Source organism: Manduca sexta, chromosome 6, assembly GCF_014839805.1.
Source record: "Manduca sexta isolate Smith_Timp_Sample1 chromosome 6, JHU_Msex_v1.0, whole genome shotgun sequence".
NCBI classification, from domain to species: domain Eukaryota; kingdom Metazoa; phylum Arthropoda; class Insecta; order Lepidoptera; family Sphingidae; genus Manduca; species Manduca sexta.
This window is the reverse complement of record NC_051120.1, coordinates 11,132,631-11,148,578: the sequence shown is the minus strand read 5'-3', so window position 1 is coordinate 11,148,578 and position 15,948 is coordinate 11,132,631. Positions and strand designations below refer to the sequence as shown.

The window sequence follows — 15,948 nt, the reverse complement described above, 5'->3', positions numbered from 1 at the left end:
GATCAATTTCCTTTTGAACTTTGAAAATCATTATATACGTGTCTATGTTATTTTTTCTCCATGAATGTGAAATTAAGAAACGTAATTAATATCAAATTTATTTCACAAAATCTTCTTTTGCATAAAATGTAACGCTAATGTTTTTTTTTTATTTATTTATTCTTGTCCATGGATACTAGTCCTTCAGACTCAGAGATCAGAACTGGATTCTGAATGTGTTTTTTTTTTTCATATAAAAAAGCTGAGATTCATACATGTATGGTTTTGTTTATAACTCAACACAAAAAAAACGTTTTACTGAGGTTTTAATACTTTTGAGATGGCACAATCAAGTTCTGTACATGACATATATGTCAAAATTAGAAATGTCAAATATCAGGTGTCAACTGTCAGCAAGCTTGAATTGTTTGGACCGTTTACGTAAAACTGATAAATATTTCATCGTTTTTGTAGCCAATATTACAGAAAATGTTTTCAACAAGCTCTCAGAGAAAATTTTGGACATTTAGCGACGAAAGCGAATTGGCGCGGCTTCGGGAAAAGCACAACCTAAACTACATATCAAAACATGGTGCGCACATCGATGAGTATCAACGTTACAACTTTTTTCTATCGCCGGACGAGGAACGATTGCTTTTAAAACAGTATGAACTACATCTGAAAGAGTTCTGCAAACGATTCAGCCCTCCAATGCCAAAAGGCGTAGTGGGTACTGCGTTCCATTACTTTAAACGATTTTACCTATACAATTCTACAATGGACTACCATCCTAAAGAAATATTGGCTACTTGTGTGTACCTAGCATGTAAAGTGGAGGAATTTAACGTGTCTATTGGCCAGTTCGTCGCTAATATCAAAGGAGATAGAGACAAAGCTTCTGACATTATTTTAAACAATGAGCTATTATTAATGCAACAACTGAACTATCATTTGACTATCCACAACCCCTTCAGACCAGTTGAAGGCTTCCTTATTGACATAAAGACGCGCTGCTCATTGGCTAACCCAGAAAGACTTCGATCTGGCATTGACGAGTTTCTTGAAAAGGTATTTTTGACAGATGCATGTTTGCTTTACGCTCCATCTCAGATAGCCCTAGCCGCAGTCCTACACGCAGCGAGTAAAGAACAAGAAAACCTGGACAGTTATGTAACAGAAATGCTGTTCAGAGATGCAGGACCAGACAAATTGGCTATATTGATAGAAGCAGTTCGCAAAATACGCTCCTTAGTGAAGATGGTTGAGAGCCCAGCGAGGGAGAGGGTAAGAGTTATAGAGAAGAAGCTGGACAGGTGCAGAAACCAGGAGAACAATCCGGACAGCGAGATTTACAAACGGAGGATGAGGGAGTTGCTTGATGAAGATGATATGCCTCATGTTAGCTCGAACAGGATGTCCTTGGATACAAGTGGTGTGACACAGGTGCTGTCACCTTCAGCATCTTAGATTTAGAAATAATAAATAAGGTTATAATATGATTGATTTATTTGTAAAATAGAAAAATGTTATATTCCAGTTTGCTGCCATAGAGAAAAAAGACATGTCTTCATAAATTTCTATGATATACATAATTGTCCAGAGAAAGAAAATGTTAGATATGACATTTCTTACTGATAACAAATATGTGTTTCATTTTATTTTGAAAAAGATGTAGGATGTGTATTTTTTTACTATGATGGCGATGGTGTCAAAAATTATGATAAAATTTGAAAGACAGGCATCTAGACTTAAGTAAACAATAAATAAGTACAAAACACAATATATTTTTCATTTATGAAATAGGAAAAAGCTAGGAAATACCTAGGTGTGGCAATATTATTAAATTTGAAAAGTATTGATCCCAAAATGTCTTTCCAAATAATATTTTAGTGACATCCACAAATTTTAAATTCATTACATTGTTAACCAAAGAGTTATATGTTGGTAACTCCCTAAGCCTGCAAGTTCGTATTGGTATTGGTTGTGGGCTTCTTTTCCCGCACTTAGCCTGTCTCCCGTCCCGCGAGTTCGTTTGCGTAATATATTTATACTAGCTCACTTATATTAGCCACCTCCCCTAAAACAAATATCATATGAAAATGGACAAAAAAACAAAAATTAAAATCTTGATTCTATGAGTTTAATGAAGCAAACAGTACAATTTTATGTTAATCAGCGGGCTTAATATTGGCCAGTAATTAGATTTGCAATTAAAAAAATGGTGTTTACGTGATGCTTTTACAAACGAATAGACTAATAGTCAAAGGCGTATGAATAATACAAAGCGCCAGAAGCATATAAGGCGCAACAATTATATAAAATGAACGAAGTATATAAGACACATGAGGTTTTATTTTACTTGTCTTACGTTTGTTAACCTGAGAAGAGTCAGTGTGTTAATAATAATTAAGTGACTATGGTAGAGGCTGAGACATCAACGATTAAGGATGAGCGTACTAAACAATCAATCTATTTGGTAATGTTTAATACGGTTATTTGTCGGCACGCGGTCCCGATCTATGAAAAGGGTTAAGGTGAGTGGGAAATGCGGCGAGGGCGTCGGCGTCGAGGACGGAACAACAAAACGGAAAACAGCGTAGCTTACCACAGAAGAGTCCTATATGAAAATTTGTTAGGAGCAGTGCGATCTTTTGGGCTGCCGTTTAGTTTGATGTAGGTATGGGCAAAGAAACACTTCTAAAACTCCGGGACCTACTGAGACGACAGATACTGCGTCCGCTGATCACGAAGTGTTTATACTTGTGGTTGGTACTAGGCGTATGAAGTATGAATGAAAGTCTTCCGAGGTATAGGTATAAGACGCACGGGGTACCTACATATAAGATGCCCGTAGATACATTTTTTATAGAAAGTTTTTCTACCACTTAAATATAGGTAATACTTTATGGGTGAACGAAAAACACGTGAATATGTTTGCGTGTTGCTAACAAGAGTTTCGCGTTTGTCATAAGAAGTGCGTTCTTACTTATGTATTATTTTTATAAACAAAAAAAATGAGTCTACAATTATGTTTTTTCAAAATGTACGTAAGTACCAAAAAATATAAAGTTTTATGGTGGTAGAGCCAGTTGGTAGACATACAAATTTTACTGTAACAAGAATGAGCCAGCTCAACCAGGTTCCAACCCATCTCATATATGATACAAAACCAACATAGTCATTGCTTATTCTTTTCGTTTCATAGATTTTCCAAAAACCCAAACTGGCAGCAGTACTGTACCTTTCTCTATCTCTTTTACTTTCTTTAATGTTAGCGACGCATTCACAATAATTCTTTGTGAGTATATAAGCAGTGGATATAGTTTCAAATCAGACTTGCTTCTAAAATAGATCATAAACAGAATATATAAATGGGTGTTTATAAGAAGATATATTGCCGCAAGCTCAGGTAAAATCCCACTAGCGACGTGATCTACAACTAGTGACTAGAAGAAGTAAAAAAAATCTTTAAAACCTAACACTCCTCAGCGGACTTATGGAGACACTCTATAAAGGACTTGTAGACTCCTGCTATGAACACACGTAAGTGGAGGAGCTGTGGCCGGTCAGGCTCAGCATCCGATTTGTGGAGATATTCCTCTTCCATAAGGAACATAACCATCTGTTGCATGAAAGTATATTTCTATGATAGTTTTTCCTTACCAATAATACTTACCAGTACAAAATTGATTTACAGTCAGATTCGTGAACTGCAAAAGTAAAGTGAATATCTAAGACTAAGTAGTAGGCCGTGGTATACACAATTAATTTAAATAATATAATAATAATAATATCAGCCCTGTATTATATACTTGCCCACTGCTGAGCACGGGCCTCCTCTACTACTGAGAGGGATTAGGCCTTAGTCCACCACGCTGGCCTAGTGCGGATTGGTAGACTTCACACACCTTCGAAATTCCTATAGATAACTTCTCAGATGTGCAGGTTTCCTCGCGATGTTTTACTTCACCGTTAAAGCGAACGATAAATTCACAAAGAATAGACACATGATTTTTTAGAAAATTCAGAGGTGTGTGCCCTTGGGATTGGAACCTGCGGACATTCGTCTTGGCAGTCCGTTCCAAACACAACTAGGCTATCGCCGCTTAAAATTAATTTAAATAATTTTGACTTATTATAAATGTGGGAACTTGCCGATACTGACCATAATTCAAATATGTACCTACCTGTACACACATACATACATTGGTACATGTACATAGTTATCTTCAAGGGGTAAATATATTCCATGGCGGCTTTTAATGAAAATTTATAGAGCTTCTATTAATTTGTTTCTGATGCAATCTCACACTCCACACTCACATTACGGGTATAAAAGCGTTTGCGGATTTCATCCGAGCATCACACTATTCGCATCCTCTCTCCAGTCAACTTCCAGCTCTGTCTCACCATGTACAAGCTGTCGGTGTTCCTGGTGGTGGTGGCGTGCCTGTGCCTGGTGGCGCACGCCCAGCTCACCTTCACTTCCAGCTGGGGCGGCAAGCGTGCCGCGCTCACAGGGACGCTCTCCTGCAGGAACGACGATGTCTTGCAGACCATTTACAAAATGATACAGGTAGATAATTATCTATTTTTGATCAAGTAAAAATAAAGCAAGGTAAAGTTAATTTATTTGTATCTAGTAAAAAATTGAGGACTGTATCACTACTATTCATAGATATCCTAGTTTGATAAATGATTTACGGTTTACTTATTATTTTCAAATTAAAAATACAAACAGTCACCGATAACTAGGAGTTAGTCTAAGTATATAATTTAGAAAGCATTTAATCAGAATGATTATAGCTTATTATTGTTTTCAGAATGAAGCCCAAAGGCTTATCATCTGCCAGAAACCTCCTATGCCTTGAAGAGACACACAAAATGGACAAAAACCTTATATTATTGATTTTTTATTGGAAATATTTAATTGCCTGTGAAAGTTAATGGATCCATTGATGTGTTATTTAATAAGTTTATGGTTATAAATAAAATATTGTTAAAAATACATAATTATTATTATTTACATCGTATTGATATTTTCGTTAACAAAATGGTTATGTATGAAGAAAGGTAAGGCATATTTTCAAAATAATTAAGCTATTTTAAAGAGTTAGAAGTAATACTGTTTGTTATATTAGGTATTTAAAACTAACTTTTGCCTACGGCTTCACTTGCGTGAAGTAGTTTTTCTGGGATACATATTTTTTCCAGATAATAAGTTCCTCACAGTACTCAAGCGCAATGTAGGTACTACGTAGGTATGTATGTATGTATAAATGAAAAAAAAAACAAATTTGGTGTAGTAGTACCTGAGATTAGCGCGTTCAAACAAACAAACTCTTCATTTTTATATTCTACGAGCTTTTGCTCGCGGCTTCGTTCGCGTGAATGAGTTTTCCGGGATAAAAGTCCTGCTACATATTTTCCCGTCATAGAAAGTAGCCTATATCTTTCCCAGGATCTCAAACTATCTCCATACCCAATTCCATCAAAATCCCTATCCCAGAGATTTTTACTTTATTTCGTTCAGGCAGGCAGACAGATGCGACGGGGACTTTATTTAAAAAAAAATAATAAAAATGCTTTATTCATCACGTAGGCGAACATAGTTGCACTTATGATAAGTCAAGGTACATGAGAATATTTAATTATTACTTAATTAAATTAGCTTATATAATCAAAGACAATTTATATTGAAAATAAAATAAATGAAAAATATACTTAGTAAACAAAGAAGCCAGCTCGGGCTGGCAGGGAGGAAGAAATAAAATGATGTATATATGTATTTTTAAATAAGCAATAAGGGAGAAACGCGTCGCGATCCTCACCGGTGAGGACAATAAAAGCCCTAACCTAGCTAACCTACCAGCCTTTCACTAACTACCTAAGCGATGACTACCCGAAGAAGAAAGGCAGAAAGAAACTCCGGGCTTTATTTTTTGTCATCAATTGTCCATTCTTTTATAATATTGTTATTAAATATATATTTTTTGAATAAGTCTTTCTTATACAAAGTCTGATTAATTATATAAGCTATATTTTATAATATACCTAAATTTTTTAGAACATTTTTAAGAGGAACAATTCCGTCATTCATAATTGTAGAGTAACTTTAACCGTTTATGCAGCGCACGCATTGGAAGCTTTCGGAAGGATTTATTTTTTCTGGTTTTTGCATTTTTTTTTTTTTAATATTCCGCTCCTCTTGATTGTAGGGTGATGTTATATGGCCCATTATAGCTTTTCTCGATAAATGGACCATCCAACAGTAAAAAAATGTTTAAATTCGAACCAGATTCCTAAGATTAGCACGTTCAAACAAACAAAATAGGCATAGACTATTTTCTATCCCGGCAAATATATAGCGGGAATTTTATCCCGGAAAACCTTCACGCGGGCAAAGCTGCGAACAATAGCTAGTTATAATATAATAGGCATAAGCATTCAGAACTAGGACAACCACTTTTTGCCACGTGTGTTCCGTCGGATAATGTGTTATGGTAGGAACCTATCATCATATCGTGTACAAATTCGAGACTCAGGGATCCTACTGAGAAACATTTTGAAAAACTTTTGCAATAGAAGTAAACGCAGAAACAACTGAACGGATTTGGGTGAAATTTGGCACAAAATAGACAAACTCCCGGATTAGGATATAGTCTACTTTTTATCCTAGTAATTTGTTCCCAAAGGAAATAATCTGATTTTTGAAATAGATGGCGCTGGTGTTGTACAAATGGCGCTAAATTCACTAGTGGGAAACCTTTCACGCGGGCCAAGCCGCGAGCAATAGGTGTCTAATCATTTATGCTTAGTTTTAGTAAATTATTTAATACTACTTAGCTTTTGCTCGTGACTTCCGCAAGAAGGTTATTTTTCTAAAAGCAAATCCTATTGATCTTTACCAATTTTGATCTCAAGACTTTAGAGACAGACAAAAAGTTCGACGAATTCAGGAATAGATTCGTAGGCCTACCTTTGGTAATTTTCAAATAGACCTGGATATTTTTAACAGATTTCAAAAAGAAGGTTGTTCGACTGTATCCATGTCTTTTTTTTGTACACAATAGGTCTTGTACCTAACTTCGTAAGTACTTTTCAGGGATGAAATTAGCTTGTATAAGTTACTCCATCGGTGTAGTAAATTTCATCCAAATGCATTCACATCCTCATCAGTACGTACAATATTTACTATAGAAAGATTTTAGTTTCTAATAAATATAATGCATTATTTTACACATGCACACATACTCGTTTCTTTTCTTCTCATAGGAGAAGGCGCACCTAGCACCAACTTTTCGCCATATGTATTCCGGTTTTAATGTGATAAGGCGGTCTACAGCCATATCGGGCACAAATTCCATACTCCTAACTGATAGTGAGAAGAAAAACATAATATTAATTTATTTGGTTTGAGGATCTAATCCGACACCTTAGCATAAGTATACTAGTACGCCGCAGGTCGGTAGTACTTGATTGATTTTAATCGAATGAACTGATGGTAGAGTAAATTGTTTACTGAATTAAAATAATGTTAAATTTTTTATTACTTAGTATTTCAAAAAATATTTTATTTGTTATTTCAATTAAGTGAAAGACGATTTGATAAAGGTCGCAGGAACACGCTGAATGCAGGTCGCTTTCGACAGGTCCGTCCGGAAATCTTTGAGGGAGGCCTGTGTTCAGCAGTGGACTTTATGTGGCTGAAGATGATGAATGATAGAGTTAGTAACCCAAGCCGTCGACCTACTTGTTACTTATTTTAAAAGTGGAAAATCCATTAACAGATATCTGCTGGACTCACCGATCTACACCGTCCTACTGATTAAAACCTCACCTAATACACTCTCTCCGTAAGGCCACGAAGTACGCATGTGTGAGCAACCCTGGATTTGTGGTTCTGTATGAATTGTCCAGTTTATCTAATGTATTACCTCTTTCTCACAGAAAAACGGCGCAAAGTGTTAGCTGTCGCGTTATGAACGCTGAGTGAATATACCTTTAGAGTTTTCTTTCCTAATTCCCCATGTGAATCCATGTTTTTTAGGTTTTATGGATATTTTATCATGGTAAAATTTAAATTGTAAAATATAATGTTGTTATAGTATGTATACATAATATTAAAAACGATTTGATTCAGTACTTAACCAATTAAGTTCATTAGTGTTTAAGTTTGTCACTTTCTTACTAAGATAGGAACAGAGACCATGATGCATATTAAGTTCATTAGTGTTTAAGTTTGTCACTTTCTTACTAAGATAGGAACAGAGACCATGATGCATATTAAGTTCATTAGTGTTTAAGTTTGTCACTTTCTTACTAAGATAGGAACAGAGACCATGATGCATATTAAGTTCATTAGTGTTTAAGTTTGTCACTTTCTTACTAAGATAGGAACAGAGACCATGATGCATATTAAGTTCATTAGTGTTTAAGTTTGTCACTTTCTTACTAAGATAGGAACAGAGACCATGATGCATATTAAGTTCATTAGTGTTTAAGTTTGTCACTTTCTTACTAAGATAGGAACAGAGACCATGATGCATATTAAGTTCATTAGTGTTTAAGTTTGTCACTTTCTTACTAAGATAGGAACAGAGACCATGATGCATATTAAGTTCATTAGTGTTTAAGTTTGTCACTTTCTTACTAAGATAGGAACAGAGACCATGATGCATATTAAGTTCATTAGTGTTTAAGTTTGTCACTTTCTTACTAAGATAGGAACAGAGACCATGATGCATATTAAGTTCATTAGTGTTTAAGTTTGTCACTTTCTTACTAAGATAGGAACAGAGACCATGATGCATATTAAGTTCATTAGTGTTTAAGTTTGTCACTTTCTTACTAAGATAGGAACAGAGACCATGATGCATATTAAGTTCATTAGTGTTTAAGTTTGTCACTTTCTTACTAAGATAGGAACAGAGACCATGATGCATATTAAGTTCATTAGTGTTTAAGTTTGTCACTTTCTTACTAAGATAGGAACAGAGACCATGATGCATATTAAGTTCATTAGTGTTTAAGTTTGTCACTTTCTTACTAAGATAGGAACAGAGACCATGATGCATATTAAGTTCATTAGTGTTTAAGTTTGTCACTTTCTTACTAAGATAGGAACAGAGACCATGATGCATATTAAGTTCATTAGTGTTTAAGTTTGTCACTTTCTTACTAAGATAGGAACAGAGACCATGATGCATATTAAGTTCATTAGTGTTTAAGTTTGTCACTTTCTTACTAAGATAGGAACAGAGACCATGATGCATATTAAGTTCATTAGTGTTTAAGTTTGTCACTTTCTTACTAAGATAGGAACAGAGACCATGATGCATATTAAGTTCATTAGTGTTTAAGTTTGTCACTTTCTTACTAAGATAGGAACAGAGACCATGATGCATATTAAGTTCATTAGTGTTTAAGTTTGTCACTTTCTTACTAAGATAGGAACAGAGACCATGATGCATATTAAGTTCATTAGTGTTTAAGTTTGTCACTTTCTTACTAAGATAGGAACAGAGACCATGATGCATATTAAGTTCATTAGTGTTTAAGTTTGTCACTTTCTTACTAAGATAGGAACAGAGACCATGATGCATATTAAGTTCATTAGTGTTTAAGTTTGTCACTTTCTTACTAAGATAGGAACAGAGACCATGATGCATATTAAGTTCATTAGTGTTTAAGTTTGTCACTTTCTTACTAAGATAGGAACAGAGACCATGATGCATATTAAGTTCATTAGTGTTTAAGTTTGTCACTTTCTTACTAAGATAGGAACAGAGACCATGATGCATATTAAGTTCATTAGTGTTTAAGTTTGTCACTTTCTTACTAAGATAGGAACAGAGACCATGATGCATATTAAGTTCATTAGTGTTTAAGTTTGTCACTTTCTTACTAAGATAGGAACAGAGACCATGATGCATATTAAGTTCATTAGTGTTTAAGTTTGTCACTTTCTTACTAAGATAGGAACAGAGACCATGATGCATATTAAGTTCATTAGTGTTTAAGTTTGTCACTTTCTTACTAAGATAGGAACAGAGACCATGATGCATATTAAGTTCATTAGTGTTTAAGTTTGTCACTTTCTTACTAAGATAGGAACAGAGACCATGATGCATATTAAGTTCATTAGTGTTTAAGTTTGTCACTTTCTTTACTAAGATAGGAACAGAGACCATGATGCATATTAAGTTCATTAGTGTTTAAGTTTGTCACTTTCTTACTAAGATAGGAACAGAGACCATGATGCATATTAAGTTCATTAGTGTTTAAGTTTGTCACTTTCTTACTAAGATAGGAACAGAGACCATGATGCATATTAAGTTCATTAGTGTTTAAGTTTGTCACTTTCTTACTAAGATAGGAACAGAGACCATGATGCATATTAAGTTCATTAGTGTTTAAGTTTGTCACTTTCTTACTAAGATAGGAACAGAGACCATGATGCATATTAAGTTCATTAGTGTTTAAGTTTGTCACTTTCTTACTAAGATAGGAACAGAGACCATGATGCATATTAAGTTCATTAGTGTTTAAGTTTGTCACTTTCTTACTAAGATAGGAACAGAGACCATGATGCATATTAAGTTCATTAGTGTTTAAGTTTGTCACTTTCTTACTAAGATAGGAACAGAGACCATGATGCATATTAAGTTCATTAGTGTTTAAGTTTGTCACTTTCTTACTAAGATAGGAACAGAGACCATGATGCATATTAAGTTCATTAGTGTTTAAGTTTGTCACTTTCTTACTAAGATAGGAACAGAGACCATGATGCATATTAAGTTCATTAGTGTTTAAGTTTGTCACTTTCTTACTAAGATAGGAACAGAGACCATGATGCATATTAAGTTCATTAGTGTTTAAGTTTGTCACTTTCTTACTAAGATAGGAACAGAGACCATGATGCATATTAAGTTCATTAGTGTTTAAGTTTGTCACTTTCTTACTAAGATAGGAACAGAGACCATGATGCATATTAAGTTCATTAGTGTTTAAGTTTGTCACTTTCTTACTAAGATAGGAACAGAGACCATGATGCATATTAAGTTCATTAGTGTTTAAGTTTGTCACTTTCTTACTAAGATAGGAACAGAGACCATGATGCATATTAAGTTCATTAGTGTTTAAGTTTGTCACTTTCTTACTAAGATAGGAACAGAGACCATGATGCATATTAAGTTCATTAGTGTTTAAGTTTGTCACTTTCTTACTAAGATAGGAACAGAGACCATGATGCATATTAAGTTCATTAGTGTTTAAGTTTGTCACTTTCTTACTAAGATAGGAACAGAGACCATGATGCATATTAAGTTCATTAGTGTTTAAGTTTGTCACTTTCTTACTAAGATAGGAACAGAGACCATGATGCATATTAAGTTCATTAGTGTTTAAGTTTGTCACTTTCTTACTAAGATAGGAACAGAGACCATGATGCATATTAAGTTCATTAGTGTTTAAGTTTGTCACTTTCTTACTAAGATAGGAACAGAGACCATGATGCATATTAAGTTCATTAGTGTTTAAGTTTGTCACTTTCTTACTAAGATAGGAACAGAGACCATGATGCATATTAAGTTCATTAGTGTTTAAGTTTGTCACTTTCTTACTAAGATAGGAACAGAGACCATGATGCATATTAAGTTCATTAGTGTTTAAGTTTGTCACTTTCTTACTAAGATAGGAACAGAGACCATGATGCATATTAAGTTCATTAGTGTTTAAGTTTGTCACTTTCTTACTAAGATAGGAACAGAGACCATGATGCATATTAAGTTCATTAGTGTTTAAGTTTGTCACTTTCTTACTAAGATAGGAACAGAGACCATGATGCATATTAAGTTCATTAGTGTTTAAGTTTGTCACTTTCTTACTAAGATAGGAACAGAGACCATGATGCATATTAAGTTCATTAGTGTTTAAGTTTGTCACTTTCTTACTAAGATAGGAACAGAGACCATGATGCATATTAAGTTCATTAGTGTTTAAGTTTGTCACTTTCTTACTAAGATAGGAACAGAGACCATGATGCATATTAAGTTCATTAGTGTTTAAGTTTGTCACTTTCTTACTAAGATAGGAACAGAGACCATGATGCATATTAAGTTCATTAGTGTTTAAGTTTGTCACTTTCTTACTAAGATAGGAACAGAGACCATGATGCATATTAAGTTCATTAGTGTTTAAGTTTGTCACTTTCTTACTAAGATAGGAACAGAGACCATGATGCATATTAAGTTCATTAGTGTTTAAGTTTGTCACTTTCTTACTAAGATAGGAACAGAGACCATGATGCATATTAAGTTCATTAGTGTTTAAGTTTGTCACTTTCTTACTAAGATAGGAACAGAGACCATGATGCATATTAAGTTCATTAGTGTTTAAGTTTGTCACTTTCTTACTAAGATAGGAACAGAGACCATGATGCATATTAAGTTCATTAGTGTTTAAGTTTGTCACTTTCTTACTAAGATAGGAACAGAGACCATGATGCATATTAAGTTCATTAGTGTTTAAGTTTGTCACTTTCTTACTAAGATAGGAACAGAGACCATGATGCATATTAAGTTCATTAGTGTTTAAGTTTGTCACTTTCTTACTAAGATAGGAACAGAGACCATGATGCATATTAAGTTCATTAGTGTTTAAGTTTGTCACTTTCTTACTAAGATAGGAACAGAGACCATGATGCATATTAAGTTCATTAGTGTTTAAGTTTGTCACTTTCTTACTAAGATAGGAACAGAGACCATGATGCATATTAAGTTCATTAGTGTTTAAGTTTGTCACTTTCTTACTAAGATAGGAACAGAGACCATGATGCATATTAAGTTCATTAGTGTTTAAGTTTGTCACTTTCTTACTAAGATAGGAACAGAGACCATGATGCATATTAAGTTCATTAGTGTTTAAGTTTGTCACTTTCTTACTAAGATAGGAACAGAGACCATGATGCATATTAAGTTCATTAGTGTTTAAGTTTGTCACTTTCTTACTAAGATAGGAACAGAGACCATGATGCATATTAAGTTCATTAGTGTTTAAGTTTGTCACTTTCTTACTAAGATAGGAACAGAGACCATGATGCATATTAAGTTCATTAGTGTTTAAGTTTGTCACTTTCTTACTAAGATAGGAACAGAGACCATGATGCATATTAAGTTCATTAGTGTTTAAGTTTGTCACTTTCTTACTAAGATAGGAACAGAGACCATGATGCATATTAAGTTCATTAGTGTTTAAGTTTGTCACTTTCTTACTAAGATAGGAACAGAGACCATGATGCATATTAAGTTCATTAGTGTTTAAGTTTGTCACTCTCTTACCAAGATAGGAACAGAGACCATGATGCATATTAAGTTCATTAGTGTTTAAGTTTGTCACTTTCTTACTAAGATAGGAACAGAGACCATGATGCATATTAAGTTCATTAGTGTTTAAGTTTGTCACTTTCTTACTAAGATAGGAACAGAGACCATGATGCATATTAAGTTCATTAGTGTTTAAGTTTGTCACTTTCTTACTAAGATAGGAACAGAGACCATGATGCATATTAAGTTCATTAGTGTTTAAGTTTGTCACTTTCTTACTAAGATAGGAACAGAGACCATGATGCATATTAAGTTCATTAGTGTTTAAGTTTGTCACTTTCTTACTAAGATAGGAACAGAGACCATGATGCATATTAAGTTCATTAGTGTTTAAGTTTGTCACTTTCTTACTAAGATAGGAACAGAGACCATGATGCATATTAAGTTCATTAGTGTTTAAGTTTGTCACTTCTCTTACCAAGATAGGAACAGAGACCATGATGCATATTAAGTTCATTAGTGTTTAAGTTTGTCACTTTCTTACTAAGATAGGAACAGAGACCATGATGCATATTAAGTTCATTAGTGTTTAAGTTTGTCACTTTCTTACTAAGATAGGAACAGAGACCATGATGCATATTAAGTTCATTAGTGTTTAAGTTTGTCACTTTCTTACTAAGATAGGAACAGAGACCATGATGCATATTAAGTTCATTAGTGTTTAAGTTTGTCACTTTCTTACTAAGATAGGAACAGAGACCATGATGCATATTAAGTTCATTAGTGTTTAAGTTTGTCACTTTCTTACTAAGATAGGAACAGAGACCATGATGCATATTAAGTTCATTAGTGTTTAAGTTTGTCACTTTCTTACTAAGATAGGAACAGAGACCATGATGCATATTAAGTTCATTAGTGTTTAAGTTTGTCACTTTCTTACTAAGATAGGAACAGAGACCATGATGCATATTAAGTTCATTAGTGTTTAAGTTTGTCACTTTCTTACTAAGATAGGAACAGAGACCATGATGCATATTAAGTTCATTAGTGTTTAAGTTTGTCACTTTCTTACCAAGATAGGAACAGAGACCATGATGCATATTAAGTTCATTAGTGTTTAAGTTTGTCACTTTCTTACTAAGATAGGAACAGAGACCATGATGCATATTAAGTTCATTAGTGTTTAAGTTTGTCACTTTCTTACTAAGATAGGAACAGAGACCATGATGCATATTAAGTTCATTAGTGTTTAAGTTTGTCACTTTCTTACTAAGATAGGAACAGAGACCATGATGCATATTAAGTTCATTAGTGTTTAAGTTTGTCACTTTCTTACTAAGATAGGAACAGAGACCATGATGCATATTAAGTTCATTAGTGTTTAAGTTTGTCACTTTCTTACTAAGATAGGAACAGAGACCATGATGCATATTAAGTTCATTAGTGTTTAAGTTTGTCACTTTCTTACTAAGATAGGAACAGAGACCATGATGCATATTAAGTTCATTAGTGTTTAAGTTTGTCACTTTCTTACTAAGATAGGAACAGAGACCATGATGCATATTAAGTTCATTAGTGTTTAAGTTTGTCACTTTCTTACTAAGATAGGAACAGAGACCATGATGCATATTAAGTTCATTAGTGTTTAAGTTTGTCACTTTCTTACTAAGATAGGAACAGAGACCATGATGCATATTAAGTTCATTAGTGTTTAAGTTTGTCACTTTCTTACTAAGATAGGAACAGAGACCATGATGCATATTAAGTTCATTAGTGTTTAAGTTTGTCACTTTCTTACTAAGATAGGAACAGAGACCATGATGCATATTAAGTTCATTAGTGTTTAAGTTTGTCACTTTCTTACTAAGATAGGAACAGAGACCATGATGCATATTAAGTTCATTAGTGTTTAAGTTTGTCACTTTCTTACTAAGATAGGAACAGAGACCATGATGCATATTAAGTTCATTAGTGTTTAAGTTTGTCACTTTCTTACTAAGATAGGAACAGAGACCATGATGCATATTAAGTTCATTAGTGTTTAAGTTTGTCACTTTCTTACTAAGATAGGAACAGAGACCATGATGCATATTAAGTTCATTAGTGTTTAAGTTTGTCACTTTCTTACTAAGATAGGAACAGAGACCATGATGCATATTAAGTTCATTAGTGTTTAAGTTTGTCACTTTCTTACTAAGATAGGAACAGAGACCATGATGCATATTAAGTTCATTAGTGTTTAAGTTTGTCACTTTCTTACTAAGATAGGAACAGAGACCATGATGCATATTAAGTTCATTAGTGTTTAAGTTTGTCACTTTTTATACCAAGATAGGAACAGAGACCATGATGCATATTAAGTTCATTAGTGTTTAAGTTTGTCACTTTCTTACTAAGATAGGAACAGAGACCATGATGCATATTAAGTTCATTAGTGTTTAAGTTTGTCACTTTCTTACTAAGATAGGAACAGAGACCATGATGCATATTAAGTTCATTAGTGTTTAAGTTTGTCACTTTCTTACTAAGATAGGAACAGAGACCATGATGCATATTAAGTTCATTAGTGTTTAAGTTTGTCACTTTCTTACTAAGATAGGAACAGAGACCATGATGCATATTAAGTTCATTAGTGTTTAAGTTT

The 15,948-nt window shown here is 33.7% G+C and overlaps 1 protein-coding gene across 1 annotated transcript; it reads left to right on the top strand.

Annotated features, from left to right (window-relative positions):
• The first annotated feature begins 362 nt into the window (after positions 1-362).
• LOC115444310 (cyclin-H) lies at positions 363-1,759 on the top strand. The gene has a single exon (XM_030170042.2). The coding sequence runs from the start codon at positions 469-471 to the stop codon at positions 1,444-1,446; it is 978 nt and encodes a 325-aa protein (XP_030025902.1). The 5' UTR covers positions 363-468; the 3' UTR covers positions 1,447-1,759.
• The last annotated feature ends 14,189 nt before the right edge of the window (positions 1,760-15,948 follow it).